General features: G+C 44.2%; 1 protein-coding gene across 1 annotated transcript in view; it reads left to right on the top strand.

Annotated features, from left to right (window-relative positions):
• LOC108795931 (multidrug and toxin extrusion protein 1-like) overlaps window positions 1-19,103 on the top strand; it is a 35,942-nt gene that overhangs the window by 16,082 nt on the left and 757 nt on the right. Inside the window, exons 8-16 of the mRNA XM_018567268.1 lie at window positions 557-654; window positions 3,892-4,005; window positions 5,742-5,809; window positions 7,023-7,131; window positions 9,082-9,157; window positions 10,554-10,623; window positions 14,337-14,469; window positions 16,579-16,673; window positions 18,199-18,280. Coding sequence (XP_018422770.1) covers window positions 557-654; window positions 3,892-4,005; window positions 5,742-5,809; window positions 7,023-7,131; window positions 9,082-9,157; window positions 10,554-10,623; window positions 14,337-14,469; window positions 16,579-16,673; window positions 18,199-18,280 — 845 coding nt within the window. The remainder of the gene's footprint in view (window positions 1-556; window positions 655-3,891; window positions 4,006-5,741; window positions 5,810-7,022; window positions 7,132-9,081; window positions 9,158-10,553; window positions 10,624-14,336; window positions 14,470-16,578; window positions 16,674-18,198; window positions 18,281-19,103) is intronic.

The following is a 19,103-nucleotide window of genomic DNA, read 5'->3' on the forward strand; positions in this document are numbered from 1 at the left end:
TTGTAATATAGTATTGTATTATAAATTATAAAGAATGCTATATTTCATTTTATTTATTTTTTATATTACGCTATGTTATATTACTGTCCAAATGGAATAGCTATGTGTAAGATCCTATAAAAATATCCTATTAGATACTTGTGACGCCCTTTATTAGATCAGTTTAGATTTTTAAAGCAGGATATATATTTTATGGTATACAGTATTATATTACATATTATACAGTATGTTTTAGTTCATTATATTTTATATGACATTATAAAATACATGACATTATATAAAAAAAAACCTATTAGACACTTGTGATCCCCTATATTAGATTAGGTTAGACTATAGCAGGATATATGTTTTACAATATACAGGATTATATTATATCATGTTATTATTTGTTCTTCATGGCAGGAGTCTGGCACTGTTAGAGAACTAATGTTTCATGTGGTATAGCATCGTCTTAGGGAAAGCGATGATGTAAACTATAGCTTCTAGTTGATAGTGATGGCACCCCTGTAAAATACCATCTATGGAACCCTGAACATCTGCTTGTTTTTGTCCCCAGGGGCTCGGCATGGGCCAATACCATCTCTCAGTACCTCCAGGCCATTCTCCTCTTTGGTTACATAGTGTGGAGGAAACTTTACGTGGACACCTGGGGAGGTACCGACCACAAGACCTGGAACCCCAAACCCATTTATTAGTTGGGTGTTTCAAATGCAGTTGTGTTAGAGCTCCAGTTTGTGTATAAAACATTCCCAAAAATCTTCCATCCTGCTCATTTAATTGGTGTACTGCCTTTTTCATGGAGTCTGACAAGAGCTTGAAATATAATTTCAGCCATCCCCCCAGCTCTGCCTATGCTGCAGAGTTGCCCTATGCTGCAGTGACCCTTCTAACCTTCTTAGACAAGGGCAGATCATTCCATTCAACAGTCTGATTGAGGAAGTTGCTGCAGTAGCTAGATTAGGCAAACACAGTTAGAATCTGCATTGAATTTTGCTAAAATGCTTGCAGTGTTCTTTTTATTAGTCGCTTAAGAAAGAATTTCACTTTATTGAGTTTCCTGCTTTAATATCCAGCAATTCCATACTTGAAACCACTCCTTGTAGAAACTAGGAAGCATGCCCTCATGTGCTCACAATCACCCTTTACGGCCAGAGTGTTCTAGGTTGCTAAGACCCCGGCCAACTCCAGTGATGTCAGTGAGCTGGGCGGGACACCAATCAGAGCTGCCTTGCACCCTTAACCCCCCTCTCCGGTAAAGTGCTCCAACACCACCCCCCTAAACATGCACCGACAGCACCAACACCCCCTTCCCCTTTCAGGCAGCGAAAGTGTTAATATACATAGCTGCCTTGTGTCATGATTAGGTGGCCAAAATGGTACTTCAATAAATATCTGGGTGTTTCCTACCAAATTCTTGCACTTTCCATTATTATTAGATCCATCTAATAGGTTAAAACCGAACTTCAGCCATTTTTTGTAGTTTTAGATAGGGTGACAAATAGTTAAAAAAGGAACCTCACCCAGCTATCCAAAAAGTAAAAGTCAACCACTACAAGTGCTGTAGCTGCTGCCTATAAAACACACATTTACCAGCCCAAGAGTTCCAGAGCTGTCCTCCTAGAATCCAAAGCCTTCACAGCTATATTTTTCCTGAGCAGCCATATTGGATTTGGGAGCCAGATGTGACTTCCTGATCACTTACAGCTGACCCCCTACTGCAAATTTGTGAGATTTGCTGACTAGGGGAAACTGTCCTCAAGTCCCCTGTCATGTGTGATGTGTTTCATAGATGCTGTGGGCAAGGGGAGGCAGACCGAGGCCTACGTCATCCTTGCCTACTTGAGGAATAAGGAAGTGGGAGCAAGCAGCTGCTGAAAAATGGCACTTGCTTCTCAAAACAAAAAATCAAAATGTGTAATAGGGAGGGGAGAGGGTTAGACGGATTTCATAATTGTGGGTGCAGGTCCACTTTGACATTTCTGGTAGGTGACCCCATTAGGGATATTTTCTCTCACTTCCTGTAACACCCCTACAAGAAATGGGAGGTGTGGTTATCACAGGGAGAGGAAGGCACAGGCAGCAATAGAAACATTAAGTTTTGACCCTTCCACACTCTACTAAAAAGGTGTTTTTGTTTCTGTCTGTGACCCTGTTAGATTTCCCACTAGGGAAATTGCCCCACAAGGGACACAAACTGCAATAAAAACCCAATGCTCTAACACTTCCTGCAGTTGGTCTTTAATTTCAAGTGTTCATTTTTTTTAAACTAGATTCATTTATTTCCCTCTTGCACTTTCTCAACCAGGGTGCTATGGCAGGGGTGCCTTCAATTTCTTGTTAAAGAGGGGAACTCTGATGTGAAGGGGGAGGGGTGTCTGTGCGAAAAGAGGGACACTGATGTGACGTGGGTAACTCCACTTCCTGCTTAGGATCCCCCTTAAAATCCATACTAGACCCATGTCTAAGATAAGGGTTTGGCGTTGATATTGGGGGGACCACACATGTTTTTTTACCATTTATGTTTTTTACATTTTAGACTGAAGTGCCTCAAGATTTTTAAAAGGTGCTGTGACAGAAAAATGAGAAACGCTGCGCTAAGCATTTTATGTAATTTTCCTATCACAACCTAAAAACTTCATAGAAAGCTATATAGCATCTGATTAGACTGTCTGTTATTTGAATTTCCTTTTCCACCATGATTGGTTCCAAGGCCTGCTAAGAAAGGAAAACACAAAAAGGGAATTTGCTGGCTGTCATGCCCAGTTACTTACAAAGGGCCCATATCTATGTTACCACGCATTACCATCTGAAATATACCATCACTTTCTTTTATGTTATGTACATTTAAAAACGGCAAATGATTCCAATATCCTAACCCTGATATCAAATAGAAAATGTTCATGTTTACAAAATGTTGGGCCCCTGATAGGCTTGCATCTTGGGTAATATAATATTCTGGAGTGAAAGTATTAGACAAGTAGAGTGGAGGGGTTGGACGTTACTAGTACTTAATAGAGATGCACCGAAATTTCGGCTGCCGAAATATTGTGGCTGAAAATGATACTATGGGCAAAATGCCAATAGTACCATAACGGCCGAAAATTCAGTGCATCCTGACAGCTTCTCTCCTCACCGCTGGACGCCAGTCTGTGTCCCCTCTGATGCCCGTTGCTCTCCCCCGCCTGTGTCGGCAGAGGCGGCGGGATCCGAGGGGACACAGAGGATCCAGTTGCCAGCGCCCAGAGGGGAGGAGAGAAGGTTTCAGGATGCCGAGCGAGGCAGCGTGGGGAGGAGAGAGCTGTCAGCTCTCACAGGAGGCCGAGCTCTCCTTCCGCACCAGTTGACCTCCTGTGACAGGCGAGTCAGGATGCAGAGAGGAGTACAAACACTCAGTGACTAGAACTGATCGCTGAGTGTTTGTAAATAATTGAGGACATAGTCTGCTTACTGTGTCCCCAGTTATGAATGAACAGGAAGTGCAATACATCACTTCCTGTTAATTTATGATTGTGTACATAGTAACTGATACTATCTTCACAGTTTATGAATGGACAGCAGCACTCAGTATAGTGGCATCCTGTTCATTCATAACAGGGGCTGCAGAAAAAGAGATTGAGGACTCTGTGTCCTCAATCTCTTTTTCTATTTTAAAAGGGGAATATCAGGGCCTGTTTAGATCCCTAATATTTCCCCAAAGCCCCCGACAGTAAAGTTAAAAAAAAAATACAAATAAAAATAATTGAAAAATAATTGTAAAAATGTTAAAAAGGTTGGAAAAAAAGTAATTTTCGGCCTGACAACATTTTTATTTTTCATTTTAGTTTAGGTCTTAAAATTTCATTTCAGTGCATCCCTAGTACATAATTTATATGTAATATTCTTCTTCCCTAGGATGGTCCATGGCCTGCTTTGAAGAGTGGGGCTCTTTCACCCGACTTGCCATTCCCAGCATGCTCATGCTGTGTATTGAGTGGTGGACCTTTGAAATTGGGATCATAATGGCAGGTCAGTTACAGTAACAGACGTCCGATCGTGTTCTGTTAGCTATGTGGTTGCCATGTGTTCATAGTGACTTGTATGGAAGAATTATAGTAAGACATAAACTGATCTCAAAGCCCATGTAAAGCAGCCCTACATTTGGCAATTTGGTGGCTTCTACCACAACCACCTTTCAATCTGTTTCCTAGTTTTCAGTGGACAGGCAATCCAAAATGATGTGGAAATTAATACAATTCTGAATGTCACTTGCTTGCTTGACACTCATTAACATTTTTTATTGAAAGCTAGTTGAAAGCAACAATATTGCTGTGTGTGTGGCCAGTCTTATGCTGGCAATATACTGCTCAAATTTTGTCCAAGTCCTGCTCACTTGGCCATATCTCCATCCGTAGGTGACCCCACCTGCACCCCTTAATTTGATTGACTTTTGGCAAAAGAGCTAGGACAAAAATGATTGGCCTAACAGAGACTGCAGTCAGTCAGCCTCAGTCACTGTTCAGGTATCCTGAAAGCTGAAGGCATCGTCTGTCAGAAGAGCCAGCAGGGGAGATCCGATACTTTTTTTTTCATTCAGGTGCGGGCTAATCGCGAAAAAAGACAAGTTTATGGCCAACTTTACTTTCAGGATCTCAACTGTATGTTAAAATCTGAATGCTATACTCTGATGTGTAGCTTTGGGCATTGCAGGCGCAATCATTGAAGAAGCTGAGAGAACCGAGACAACCAACTAGATTCTTTTTTGCACTTGAATGATGAAGCCTGACTACTATACTATAGGAAATGGCTGCACTTTTGTTCCAGCATTGTTAACATAGATGTAAAACAAATCATCTTATATAAGCTTTTACATACTGATGTCCTTTCAAAAATCAGTTTTTATTAAAATACTGCCTGGTGATCCTGCCATGAAGGTCCTTGTTTAGGCACTTCCTTTTATATGGGGACAACTCTCTGTCCCTGTTCCACAACTATGCTCCTCTTTTGTCACATGGGCTTATAATGGGGAGTAAAAGTGGCCATTACGCAACCATAGTCCACTGTTGTCACCATCAGGAAACCCTGAGAAATGCTACGGGCTGCTGGATATCAGTAGCACTGTTTTTGGTTTTTTTTAAAGTAATAATTTATGATACACAGGGCTTCAGCAAACAAAATGTCATTCAATTTGTGCTTATATACATTTTCAGTCAGCATGATACAGATCTGCTTTGACACTCTGGAGCCCTTGAAGAATACTGGTGACCCTTTAAAATATGAAAAAAAACTCCAGGCATGTCTTTTGCTTTTTCATAGAGTAAGAAGAGTTTGGAACCTACATTGGGTTTTTAATATTACTGTCCATATCCTAATTAGGGAGATTTCTTCTCACTTCCTGTCTCAGTGACTACATAGGTAATGAAGGGAAATGCTCCTCAGACAGCAGTAAAAAAAACTTTTTCCACTCTTTTCAAAACTAGAAAAGAAAGGTTTTGGCTGGAGTTCCAGGTGAAGTAAACATACTCTATATGGCAGTCTAGTGTTTTATGCTGCCCTATTTTCTGCTGTGACACTATCACAAACTACTCCCTCACAATCACAGGTTCAAAAGCAAAATGTTAGTAGATATTTTTTCACTTGTGATTTGCAGTGCATGCTGGGTTATGTAGTCCCATTCTAGATGGATGGGCAGGTATTGGGCAATCTAATCTATAGTGTAATGTGTGCAATGCAGTAACACTGGTGTCCTTTGCCCCCCTCTATAGGAGTACTCGGTGTGGAGGACCTCGGGGCCCAGTCCATAATCTACCAAATGGCTAATATTGTCTTCATGGTAAGAATCTAGTAAGGGATGACGCAGATCTGTCAGACCTTCCTGTAGCTGAGCACTTCAATTTATTATAGAACTACAACAACAACAAAAAAAATCTTGTTAGTTTGGGAACAGTTGGGATGGTTTATAATTTATCTATCTGTAAATAATAGATTGTAAGCTCTTCCGCCTTTTGTATGCTCCCATATAAGCTATTAGAGTGTAAACTCTTTCACCTTCAAAGCTTTTCCATATTCTGTATCTTCTTTTTTACCCTGTTAGAGTTAAGGATATTTCATTTTCAATAACCGACCTATTTACCCTAATATACCGTATTGTAAGCTCTTCCACCTTTTGTGTGCGCCTTTGTACTCAAATAGATGGTAAGATCTTCCACCTTCTGTATCCTCCCTTATACTCTTATAAATTGTACGTTTTTCCATCTTCTGTATCCTCTTTTATCCTAATAGATTGTAAGCTCTTCCATCTTTTATATCCTCCCTTATAGCCTAATAGATTGTAAGCTCTTCCATTTTTTATATCCTCCCTTATAGCCTAATAAATTGTAAGCTCTTCCATCTTTTGTGTGCTCCCTTATGCATAAATAGATGGTAAGTTTTTCCATCTTCTGCATCCTCCCCAATACTCCTATAAATTGTAAGTTCTTCCTTCTTCTGTATGCTCCCATAAACCCTACTAGATTGTAAGCTCTTTAATCTTCTGTATCCTTCCTTACACCCCAATAGATTGTAAGCTCTTCTGTATCCTCCCATATACCCTAATAGATTGTAAGCTCTTCCACCTTCTATATCCTTACTTTAATGCTGGTCACACACATGACAATCCAATCATTTTTCCACCTTTCAGTTCCCTTTTTGATTAAATAGAAAGCCAGGTGACTGACTGAGAAAGTACTAAAGTCATTGGGTTAGCATGACAGTCAGGCAACTAGCCTTTGTAAAAGACGATAGAGCCTCCATGTCTCTCAGTGGTGACTTCCTTTAATAAGCCATGTGCAGCCAATTAGAAGTATTCTTTCACAGATCTGTCTTATGGAAACTGAAATTTGGTTCCTGTCAGTTGCTGCATTTCACTTCATCCCTGCTCCTCGCACTGCATTGTCAAGTCTCTGCATGAATAACCAGGCAGTGGGTTAGACTGGTACTTGTAGTAACCCAACAGCTTATTAGTTTGGCATAGCAGAGATGTAACCATAGGTGCTCCCACTCTGCAGGTGCCCGTGGGCTACAGCATTGCAACCAGTGTTCGTGTGGGTCACTCATTGGGGGCCGGAGACATAGCACAAGCAAAGAAATCCATGGTCGTAGCTTTGTTAATGACAGGTAAGGTGAAGCACTAATCATCTAAAATAAATGGTCCAAAGGCTTCTGGACCCTGTTAAAAAAAAATCCACTTAGAAGTAACAATACACAATTAACCATTCCTTGCCTGAAAACTTAAAGCAGACCTGAACTCAAAAGTGAATATTTGCCATAATATAGGGAAGATTTATAAAAGTTAATTATGCCTAAGCAGTAGCTAACTTTTTGTCTTCCTGAGGAATAGCTTTACACTTCTTGGTATGTGAGGGCGGCTAGGCAATCCTGTTCTGTAGCCTCATAGCTGTATATCTGCTGCTGCCACTGACTGCTAATTTTTGGAGATTTGGAGTGAGTCATTAATGTGCTGCTCAGTGTTCTCCTTGCTGGAGGCTCTGACATGAGGAAGTAAAGCCCTGTCTCTACCAAGATGGGCACCTCCATACAGAGACACAATGTGGAACAAGGCATGGTAAGTCAGTACTGGGGAAAAGATTAGCTGCAGGGAGCCTACAGGCAATACTGGTGATTATTCCTTTGTGGTCAATGTCCCAGTTGAGGACACCTGTCACATAGACAGGGTGTAAGGGAAAGTCTCCCTCATAGGGACACAGACAACAATAAAATCTCAAAAGTGTTATTCAACATTCCTTAGATTGCTGCTAGAAAATGTGTTTGTATTGTTGACTGTGTCCATGTTAATAGAATTGCTGCTTTCTTTGTGTTCTGTCCCACACCCATCAAAGACACATTTTTTTTTGGTTTTAGGTAGAATGGGGAAGAGTAAAAATTTCTGCTAGGGATGCACCAATACCGATACTAGTATCAGTGCCAATACTGAGTATTTGGGCAAGTACTTGTACTCCCATATTTACCTTGGTTCCAGAACAAGTGCCAAGGGAGCATGGCGCTGACTTCTTTTCCAATCAGGAAGCTAGGCGGTTGGTTATGATGGCTTCCTGATGGGCTAGGAAGCCAGCCTCACTTTTTGCAGGTAACACATGGAAGGTGTGTTGCGCGGTAGCGTGCATGAATTGCAAGGAACCGTGTGATTACCACACTGGGGGGGGGGGGGGCTGACTGTCAGTGGGCTGTATGGGGCCCAATGATTTCTAATGGCAGCCCTAGCTGGCTACATATGTCTTTAGGGCTGCAACTAATGATTATTTTTATAATCAATTAGTTGGCCGATAATTTTTTCGATTAATCGGATAAAAAATTAAATAAATACCATCCTTAATTTAAAATGAAATACACAAATGCAGTGTTAAAAACATAAAGTTTACTTCAGAACAAAACTGCATGCACAATTTTTTGCAATTGCACTGCGCTGGAACAAACAGCATTGTGATACCATGCGTTCCAGTGCGGGCGATCACACTATGGGTGGGAGTTGCGTTTGGGATGCCATTGAAATGAATGGCACTGCAACGCACCTTTCGCAGCAGAATTTGTCAGGCCGCAACCAAAAATTTATTTTTTGCCCACCTTTTATAATTTTTTGTTTAATAATTTGATTGTAAGCACATGATGCTTGAATAGCTTCAGCCAGGAAATGACAGCCACCAGTGGCAAGATTCCGCAGACAGCAGCTGAACGTAAATACAGCAGGTAGTGGGCAGATGCAATAGCCAGCCTGCTATTGGCCATTTCAAATTGCAATAGCCAATAGCAGGTTAGCAGGTTGGTGATTGCACCGACCCACTGCTTGCTGTGCCCTCCTCCCAGCATTGACGAGAGAGCTAGGGGATCGAACCACCAAATGGATAACGAGAATAGTTGACAACTATTCTTATTATCGATTTTTATCGACTAATCAATTAGTTGGTTGCAGCCCTATATGTCTTACCTCTCAAATGGGGGCAAGAAAAGTGCTATAAAGTTAAACCTTCTTTGTTCTACATAAAACTAAGAAAATAAAGTTATGTCTAGAATTGAGTTTTAATAAATTACATCTTATATTTGTCCCCGCAGAGGGCTGTGCTTTGACTTGCTGCATCCTGCTCGTCAGCGTAAAAGATGTCATTGCCTATGTTTATACTACAGAACAGTAAGTCTTATTATGGTGTATTTTCCTTCCATATTTACTTCTGCATGTTGCTGTTCTACTGCACAGCACTTGCTGTGTACATAAAATACTTCATATTCGTTACCCCGAGGTAGCTCATAGACTGTTGTCCGTAGAGTCCACAGGCACAAAAGGTACAGGGTCCTGGTAACAATTTTCAGTCAGACACTCCTGATACTTCGAACAGAAGGCATGATGGAATCATTCAGCTTGAAGAATGGGGTCTGGTTATGTCTCCTTAAAGTTATCCTGAGGGCCATGGGGGCTGCCATTGCTGACCTTTATCTGAAATCCTTGGTGCCTGGCTGTTAAGTAGCAGTCCCTGATCAGGAACAAGCATGCAGATCAGGAAAATTAAAGGAGAACTATGGGGTTAGGGCTTTTCCCCATAGTTCTCCTTAGGGTAACGGGAGGACACAAACTAGCGTCCTCCCATCACCCTAAACTCAGTATGCCGCGAGCTACAGCTCGTGGTATACTGAGACGCCGCAGCTGAAGCGGATCCCGACAATTATGTCTGGAGCCGCCCAGCTGCGTGAGTGACAGCTGGCTCTGCCTATCTAGAGGCAGAGCCAGCTGTACCCGCCCCCTCCCCCGTCCGCTCCCCCGGCCAGCGCTGGAGGGTCGGGGCGGGGAGGGGGGAATCCAGCCCCTCCCCTGACACGGCAGAGAGCCGTGACAGGATTGAGAAGTGAGCGAACGCCGATATGTGTTCGCTCAACGCCCGATCTACTGAGCCAACCTGTGAGAGTCTCATTGTCACAGGTTGGCTAGAACTATGAGGCTGAGTGAAAAGCACTCACCTCATAGTTCTCCTTTAAAGTAAAGTAAGAAATCCTTATCTGTATACTTGTGTCAGGTCAAGGACTTAAAGTATTGCAGCCAGAGGACAAAACGAGAGCCAGGCAAGTAGCATATTCAGAAGGAGAGGTCACCAATGGCCGGCTCCATGTTTCTCTCATGAAAGTTTTTTCATTAAAATTGATACATAATAACATTAAATCCATTTTTTATCAATACACCCCACCTGTGAAGTACATAAAAGTTATGAAACCCTGCAGAATATTATATTCTAAAAGGCAGAACTCCATACAAAGTGACCCGTGGAGGAAACTGAGCCCAGGATGGATCCCAGCACTATAAAGTCACAGTGTTAACCACTGAGCCAATGTGCAGCCAGTGGTATGAGTAAGTATCCTATTCCATCTTTACACCTCTGCTGCTTTTTCAGAAATTTCCTGAGCTGTCCAATAAAAATCATAGGAATGTTCACAGCAGCAAAAGTGCTTCAAGAACTAAAATGATTGGCAGGACTCCTGGAAATGCATCGACTCATATATCATATGAATTAAAGCTTACATTTTTTCTTCTCTTCTAGGGAAATTGTGAAACTGGTCAGCTATGTGCTGCCTGTGTATGCCGGGAGTCACCTATTCGATGGATGTGTGGTAAGAGTCCTACATACCTGTCACTTATATAAAAGATAACAAAAGTTTTCTAGAAAATCACACTGCTATAAAGCTATGGTGGTTTGCAAAGAGCCTACTACCGTATTTTATATTTCCTAGGCTATGTCACCTGGATGCAATAAATAATTCCAGAAAAGTCCTGCACACAGCATAGGTTGTCTGAAAATATCTTACTTCCTCATATACAGAACTCCATAAAAGTACAGCAGTAAACAGTCTCTCTAATGCGTTACAGCCATAGCGACCCTAATCATAGCTATAATTAAGGCTGTTATGGCTGAAATGCATTAGCCGGACTGTTTATTGCTGTACTTTTATCGAGTTTTGTATATGAAGAATTAATACATTTTCAGATGTCCTATGCCTGTGCAGGACTTTTTCTAGAAGTATTTAGTGCAATTGGACAAGCAGGAGCTTTGTACTTGGTTCGAGTGATTCCTGCAAGCTGGAAGTAGGTACGGAGTTAGAGCCATAATATACACTATATTGCCAAAAGTATTAGGACGCCTGCCATTACACATGAACTTTAATGGTATCCCATGTCTTTATGGACCTTGCTTTGTGCACTAGTGCGCAGTCATGTTGGAACAGGAAGGGCCCATCCCCAAACTGTTCCCACAAAGTTGGGAGCATGAAATTGTCCAAAATGTCTTGGTATGCTGATGCCTTAAGAGTTCCCTTCACTGGAACGAAGGGGCCAAGTCCAACCCCGGGAAAACAACCCCACACCATAATCTCCCCTCCACCAAACTTTACACTTGGCACAATGTAGTCAGGCAAGTACCATTCTCCTGTCAACTGCCAAACCCAGACACGTCCATCGGATTGCCAGACAGAGAAGCGTGATTGGTCACTCCAGAGAACACATCTCCACTTCTCTAGAGTCCAGTGGCGGCGTGCTTTACACCACTGCGTCCGATGCTTTGCATTGCACTTGGTGATGTAAGGCTTGGATGCAGCTGCTCGGCCATGGAAACCCATTCCATGAAGCTCTCTACGCACTGTTGTTGTGCCAATCTGAAGGCCACACAAAGTTTGGAGGTCTGTAGATATTAACTCTGCACACAGTTGGGGACTTCTGTGCACTGTGCGCTTCAGCATGTGCTGACCCCGCTCTGTCTTTTTTTACGTGGCCTACCACTTCGTGGCATTTGCTGTTGTTCCCAGTTGCTTCTACTTTGTTATAATACCACTAACAGATGATCGTGGAATATTTAGTAGCAGGGACGTTTCACAGAACACCTGAATCCAATGATTTGGAGGGTGTCCAATACTTTTGGCAATATAGTGTATGTTTCTTGTTTGCATGTCATTTGGAGTCCTGAGAGTCCTGTGACTCAAAGAAAAAACGAATTGACGTGCTATTTATATCCTAATTGTCCCTCTAACAAAATCCCACTGCAGGTTTAGGAACAAAAGTCATGTGTAAGGTACAACCTCATGAAAAATTCAAACACACAAGATACCTCCTCCTGCTCTTCCACCTTTGCACCTCTCCGCAGGCAACTTGGAGTCATACGGACATAGATGAAGCCCTGTATTCTTTGGTTCACTACACACATGAATCACCCTTTAAAGGATTAGATGCTGTTGTACATTTAGGAAATATCTGATCTCTGGCATCACTTTTATGCTGACAACCATTTTTTTTATACCGTATACCGTATATACTCGAGTATAAGCCGAGATTTTCAGCCCATTTTTTGGGTGAAAAGTGCCCCCCTCGGCTTATACTCGAGTCAGCGCCAGCGCGTCTTCTTACTTACCTCGCCGAGCGTCGCGTCACTGCTGCTCGGTGTGCGGCGCTCCGAGCGGGGTCATCTGGCAGTCTCCGGGTCCTAATTTAGGTGGCCGGAGACTGCCAGATGACCCCGCTCGGAGCGCCGCACACCGCAGCAGCAGCGACGCTCGGCGAGGTAAGTAAGAAGACGCGCTGGCGCTGACTCGAGTATAAGCCGAGGGGGGCACTTTTCACCCAAAAAATGGGCTGAAAATCTCGGCTTATACTCGAGTCAGCGCCAGCGCGTCTTCTTACTTACCTCGCCGAGCGTCGCGTCACTGCTGCTCGGTGTGCGGCGCTCCGAGCGGGGTCATCTGGCAGTCTCCGGGTCCTAATTTAGGTGGCCGGAGACTGCCAGATGACCCCGCTCGGAGCGCCGCACACCGCAGCAGCAGCGACGCTCGGCGAGGTAAGTAAGAAGACGCGCTGGCGCTGACTCGAGTATAAGCCGAGGGGGGCACTTTTCACCCAAAAAATGGGCTGAAAATCTCGGCTTATACTCGAGTCAGCGCCAGCGCGTCTTCTTACTTACCTCGCCGAGCGTCGCGTCACTGCTGCTCGGTGTGCGGCGCTCCGAGCGGGGTCATCTGGCAGTCTCCGGGTCCTAATTTAGGTGGCCGGAGACTGCCAGATGACCCCGCTCGGAGCGCCGCACACCGCAGCAGCAGCGACGCTCGGCGAGGTAAGTAAGAAGACGCGCTGGCGCTGACTCGAGTATAAGCCGAGGGGGGCACTTTTCACCCAAAAAATGGGCTGAAAATCTCGGCTTATACTCGAGTCAGCGCCAGCGCGTCTTCTTACTTACCTCGCCGAGCGTCGCGTCACTGCTGCTCGGTGTGCGGCGCTCCGAGCGGGGTCATCTGGCAGTCTCCGGGTCCTAATTTAGGTGGCCGGAGACTGCCAGATGACCCCGCTCGGAGCGCCGCACACCGCAGCAGCAGCGACGCTCGGCGAGGTAAGTAAGAAGACGCGCTGGCGCTGACTCGAGTATAAGCCGAGGGGGGCACTTTTCACCCAAAAAATGGGCTGAAAATCTCGGCTTATACTCGAGTCAGCGCCAGCGCGTCTTCTTACTTACCTCGCCGAGCGTCGCGTCACTGCTGCTCGGTGTGCGGCGCTCCGAGCGGGGTCATCTGGCAGTCTCCGGGTCCTAATTTAGGTGGCCGGAGACTGCCAGATGACCCCGCTCGGAGCGCCGCACACCGCAGCAGCAGCGACGCTCGGCGAGGTAAGTAAGAAGACGCGCTGGCGCTGACTCGAGTATAAGCCGAGGGGGGCACTTTTCACCCAAAAAATGGGCTGAAAATCTCGGCTTATACTCGAGTCAGCGCCAGCGCGTCTTCTTACTTACCTCGCCGAGCGTCGCGTCACTGCTGCTCGGTGTGCGGCGCTCCGAGCGGGGTCATCTGGCAGTCTCCGGGTCCTAATTTAGGTGGCCGGAGACTGCCAGATGACCCCGCTCGGAGCGCCGCACACCGCAGCAGCAGCGACGCTCGGCGAGGTAAGTAAGAAGACGCGCTGGCGCTGACTCGAGTATAAGCCGAGGGGGGCACTTTTCACCCAAAAAATGGGCTGAAAATCTCGGCTTATACTCGAGTCAGCGCCAGCGCGTCTTCTTACTTACCTCGCCGAGCGTCGCGTCACTGCTGCTCGGTGTGCGGCGCTCCGAGCGGGGTCATCTGGCAGTCTCCGGGTCCTAATTTAGGTGGCCGGAGACTGCCAGATGACCCCGCTCGGAGCGCCGCACACCGAGCAGCAGTGACGCGACGCTCGGCGAGGTAAGTAAGAAGACGCGCTGGCGCTGACTCGAGTATAAGCCGAGGGGGGCACTTTTCACCCAAAAAATGGGCTGAAAATCTCGGCTTATACTCGAGTATATACGGTATACATTACAAGTGTTCTTATTTTGCAGGCCACATGTGGCGGAATCCTTCGGGGCACCGGGAAGCAGAAGATCGGGGCCATCTTTCATGCTGTTGGCTATTATATTATCTGTCTGCCAGTGGCTGTTTCGTTGATGTTTGCAGCCAAGATTGGCATAATTGGTAGGTTTTTATCTGTCCATACCCTCAAAAACAGATTATACAGCCAAACTAAAGCTCCATAAATCCTACATACTACAGATAAAAAAGCAATAATTCCAAAGGATAGCACTAAGATGTGCTCCCGTGTCACAAACAATGGCTTTGTATACAAAGGCAAATACTTTAAGCGCCATATTTATGATGCAGTTAAAGGAGAACTATGAAATGGGTGATTTTCACTCAACCTCATAGTTCGAGCCGACGTGTGACAATGAAACTGTCACACGTCGGCTCAATAGATCGGGAAGTGAGCAAACACATACCGTCGCTCGCTCACTTCTCGATCCTGTCCTTGCAGAGAGCGATGACTGTCACTCACTGCTCCCTGCAGGGATTCCCCCCCATCCGATCCTCCAGCGCTGACTGGAGGAACAGACGGGGGAGGGGGCTGGTACAGCTGGCTCTGCCTCTAGATAGGCAGAGTCAGCTGTCAATCATGCAGCTGAGTGGATCTCGACAGTAATGTCGGGATCCGTCCCGGCTGCGGCGGTCTCAGTACAGCTCGCGGTATATTGAGCTTTGGGTCACGGGAGGACGCTAGTTTATGTCCTCCCCTGACCCTGAGGAGAACTATGGGGAAAAACACTTACCCCATAGTTCTCCTTTATTCTTACATTCTGTGTGCTTTTACTCCAGAATAATTGCAACAACGTCTATATCATAGTTACAGTACATCACATTAGGGATTCCAGTTCTTATATTGAGTTATAGAGACTGCATGGGTATTGCATTCGTCAGAAGATGGTTCCTGTATAATAAATGTTTCAAAAAATATGGAACAGTCTTTACTCCAATTTGTTTTATATCTCATCCATAAGCGACGGACAAAGTCAGATCCAGGTGTACAGAAGATGGAGTCTATACAACAGTCACCCTCTTTTCAGATTACATGATTCAGTGTTCAGTAAAGTCTGTTGGGAATATATGGAGTCAGTCTTAAAGTGACCTATTCACTAGCTGAGAGGAGTCAGGCCAGTAGCAGCCCATAAAAAAAGATGAATTCTCATGTTTTCAGCAGTTGGGAACCCAGATCTTTGATCAGTTGCAGAACCACCACCACTGTTGCCATCCAGTACTTCCTGATGCATTGGATATCATGTCCCCAGCTGTATGCTTTGGTTCCTTCCGCCAACCCATATGTCACTACTATGTCTTGTATTGCCGTAGAGGGTTCCGAGAGGCCGCAAGGGACAACAACATACCCAAAATAACATTTCCAACATACCCAAGTATCGGATACAATGGCTGTAGCTGTGCAACAGAGCAAAGGTTTAACACACCACCCATTTGAAATTTGCAGTAGCAACACAATAATAAGAGTAGACAAAAGGATAGCTGATATCTTTTTATTGCTGTGTGTGTGTCTACTGTATTGCAGATATCAGCAAGTGCAGTGTAAAGGGACTTGACAAGATGCGGTTCTCTCATGCACAGACCAAGACCGCTGCTCATAGGGTTGAATGTATGTTATAAGCAGCAGGTGTTGGGTGCTCCAGAGGCACTGGGCACAGCCTCATGCAGGCAGGGCTCCGATAGGTGCAACTTACAGTCTACACCTGCCATAAGTGTGAGCAAGTAACATTTTTTAATCTTTTTTTTGTTCTGTATTAGAAGAAACTTTAAAACTGCAAATTCTATGTGGTCTATTTATAAACAATTTGCAGGACTGTTCACCCGCCAATATCTGTGAACAATCATTTTGGGCGAATAATTCCAAAAACAAATGTTCTTATTTTTCCTAGTTCCAACACAGTGTGTTGTAATGCAACATTATGGCCACTAGATTGAGCTGAGGAGCATAGGAAATACATTTTTAATAATTTTCCCATTGCATCATGGGAGTTGGGCCCTTAGTTCATAAGGGCTCAGCTGAGACATGCTGAGTGGATGTGGCTTAAGAGTGAAAAAATACCCCATTGTTGCACAATCTGATCTTAGCAGAGACTTGAGCTCTGGAAATGATAACACATAAAGAGCGCAGAATGAAGAAAACACAAGCTGAATTGTCAATGTTCTCGCCAACATCATCGCTGCCTGTTCCCAGATAATCAGACATTATTTTCCCCGCAGGGTTCTGGATCGGTGCTCTCCTCTGTGCATTCTTACAATGTATTGGCTTCCTGATCTTCGTATTCCGCATTGACTGGGACAAGGCCTCTCAAGAGGTGAGAGTTCAAAAGCTAATGTTCCAGAGATAGCGGTGTAACACTGTGAACTGCCAATGACATCCAAATAAGGTCCGTTATGTGAATTCAAAAAAAAAAAAACGAAATATAAAAAAGGCCACATGCAAAACTGTCCAGTGTGTAAAGTTCTGAAACAGACCCGAAGCCCAAACCTAGCCAAAATGTTTGGGGGATGGAACTGAGAAAGGGTGAAAATTACTGCCAGGTTTTTTATTCCTGCCTGTGACCCCATTAGGTAGATGTTACCTCACTTTCTGTCCGTGTGACACCATTTGAAGAAATGGGGGGATGTTGTCATATGACCATGGACAGTAATTAAACATTCCCCGCTCTAATGTGTCTGTGTCTATGTTGGAGAGATTTCCTGTAACTTTCTGTCCTACCAGGAAGTGAGGAGAAATCTCCCAAATAAGGACACAGACAGCAATGACTTTCTAATAAGGGTTCTAGGACTGTCCGTCCGATCCCAAAAAATGAAATCTAGAGTTTAGGCATCAAAATCTAGTACACCAAGGAGCCAGAAGTCTGTGTTTGCATTCTGAGTGTCTCAGATGTGCAATTCAGTAGTTATCGGTAATTACAAATCATTTCTGGTATCTTTTGGCACAGAGTTTGAGAGTTTTGGCTTAGCAGCCCCCTCTTTTCTAGTGAAATTGCTTACTCTGATTTAACTGCACAATGTGAGCTTTTCACAATGTGCATTGGAAGCTGCAGCAAGTCAAACAGAGGCTGCATTGTTTCTTGTGCAAGGACGTCCAGCTCCATCTAGTCCTTTCCCTCTTAGACTGACTGTCCCTGACTCACCCCTTTCATTCATTGGATGTCAGTTCTTTCAATCAGCATCACATGTGTGTTTACCTAGGGCGGTCTGCATGCCAATGATGCCCACCTAGAACGCTCACTCCTCCAGAATGACCTCTACCCATCAAGGCATTTTGATATTATTATTATACAGGATTTATATAGCACCAACAGTTTGCGCAGCACATTACAACATGAGAGACAGTACAATTACAATACAATGCCATACACAAGGATTAGAGGGCCCTGTTTGTGAGAGCTTACTTGCAATACTCCTCCCAAGAGTCATTCAGCTGCTTGCTCCATTGGCAACAAGTACAGAAAACCTCAGAACTCAGACTCCGGCTTTCATTTTCAAGGCGCATTGGCTACCTGGCTGCTGAGGTTTGTCCAACCCTGGGGTAACCTAACAGGAACATGCAGGCAAGGAGCAGAGGAGGCTAGAACCTTTGGTAGCCTTTTTACTACTGTCTGTGTCTCCACCAATGATTTGCCATCACTTCCTGGCACAGTGATAACGCTATGAGCAGGACAGGAAATAAAAAGAAATATGCCTTATTGGAAACAGAAATAAACATTACGAACGGGTCATTAAATGGATTTTCTGACTTTAACAGTTACATTGTTTCCAGGATATCATTAGCTGTTCACTGATTTTGATTACTGCTTGTATTTTCAGCAAACATGTTTTATCTTATTGCAGGCACAGGCACGAGCTAAAGACAGGCAGATGATATTGGCTGCCAACAGCGACCCAGCAATTTATCAAAGGGCATCTGTGAAGGGTGAGTAAGACAGAGAATCTTCCGCTAAGATTGTCCTAGATAGGAAAAGATTTGGAAAATAAATTCTGCATAATAGATTTTTTTATGCCCAAAGTGTTCTGTACATATACTGTATGTCACCTCATCTCTAGATCCACTCTAGTCTTTATATACACATACATTGTCCTTAGATACAGAATGGAATGAGTGAACAAAGAGGTCTCATTTGTAGATTTCATTTTTCCTTCTTTTGGTTAGCGTGTGAAAGGGTTAAAACGTGTCAGGTTTCTTATTGCCCAAGAGGAGGTGAGAGCAAGGCTCTGGACCAAGTTTTCTAGGTGCTCGGTGGAGGGTCTATGGTTGAGTCCAATGGCCTGGGTTCAGCAGCTACCCACGGACTCTGTGTTCTCCCCGAGTACAGGGGTCACCCAGTTTTGAAATCTGTAGTTGAGCACTAAGGAGCACCAAAGCCACATTTTATAGTACTTTGTTGATTCCACAATCATCAGGAAGATAACAAGAGATATCCAATGCGCTTTGGGGCCTCAACAGTTCCCCTTCATCTGGGGAATTCCTTGCTGACCCACAAAAGGACTCTAACTCAGGAGCCTGGGCTTGTGTATCATAGCCAAAAACGGGTAGCCGGTGGATGTCATTATTAGACAGCTTTGCAGCCACAGTTTTCTTTATTTTTTTTTTATTGCTGCCTGTGTCCTACTGCGGAGATTTACCCTCTATATTTGTTCAGGTGACCACTGTTATGCAAAATTTCTACAGTTGTCACCAGAAATGGAAGTGAAGAGGAATCTCTCCAGTGGGACACAAAGCAAAAAAAAAAAAATAT

This window comes from Nanorana parkeri, unplaced genomic scaffold (genome assembly GCF_000935625.1).
Source record: "Nanorana parkeri isolate BGI_ZX_2015 unplaced genomic scaffold, ASM93562v1 scaffold1026, whole genome shotgun sequence".
NCBI classification, from domain to species: domain Eukaryota; kingdom Metazoa; phylum Chordata; class Amphibia; order Anura; family Dicroglossidae; genus Nanorana; species Nanorana parkeri.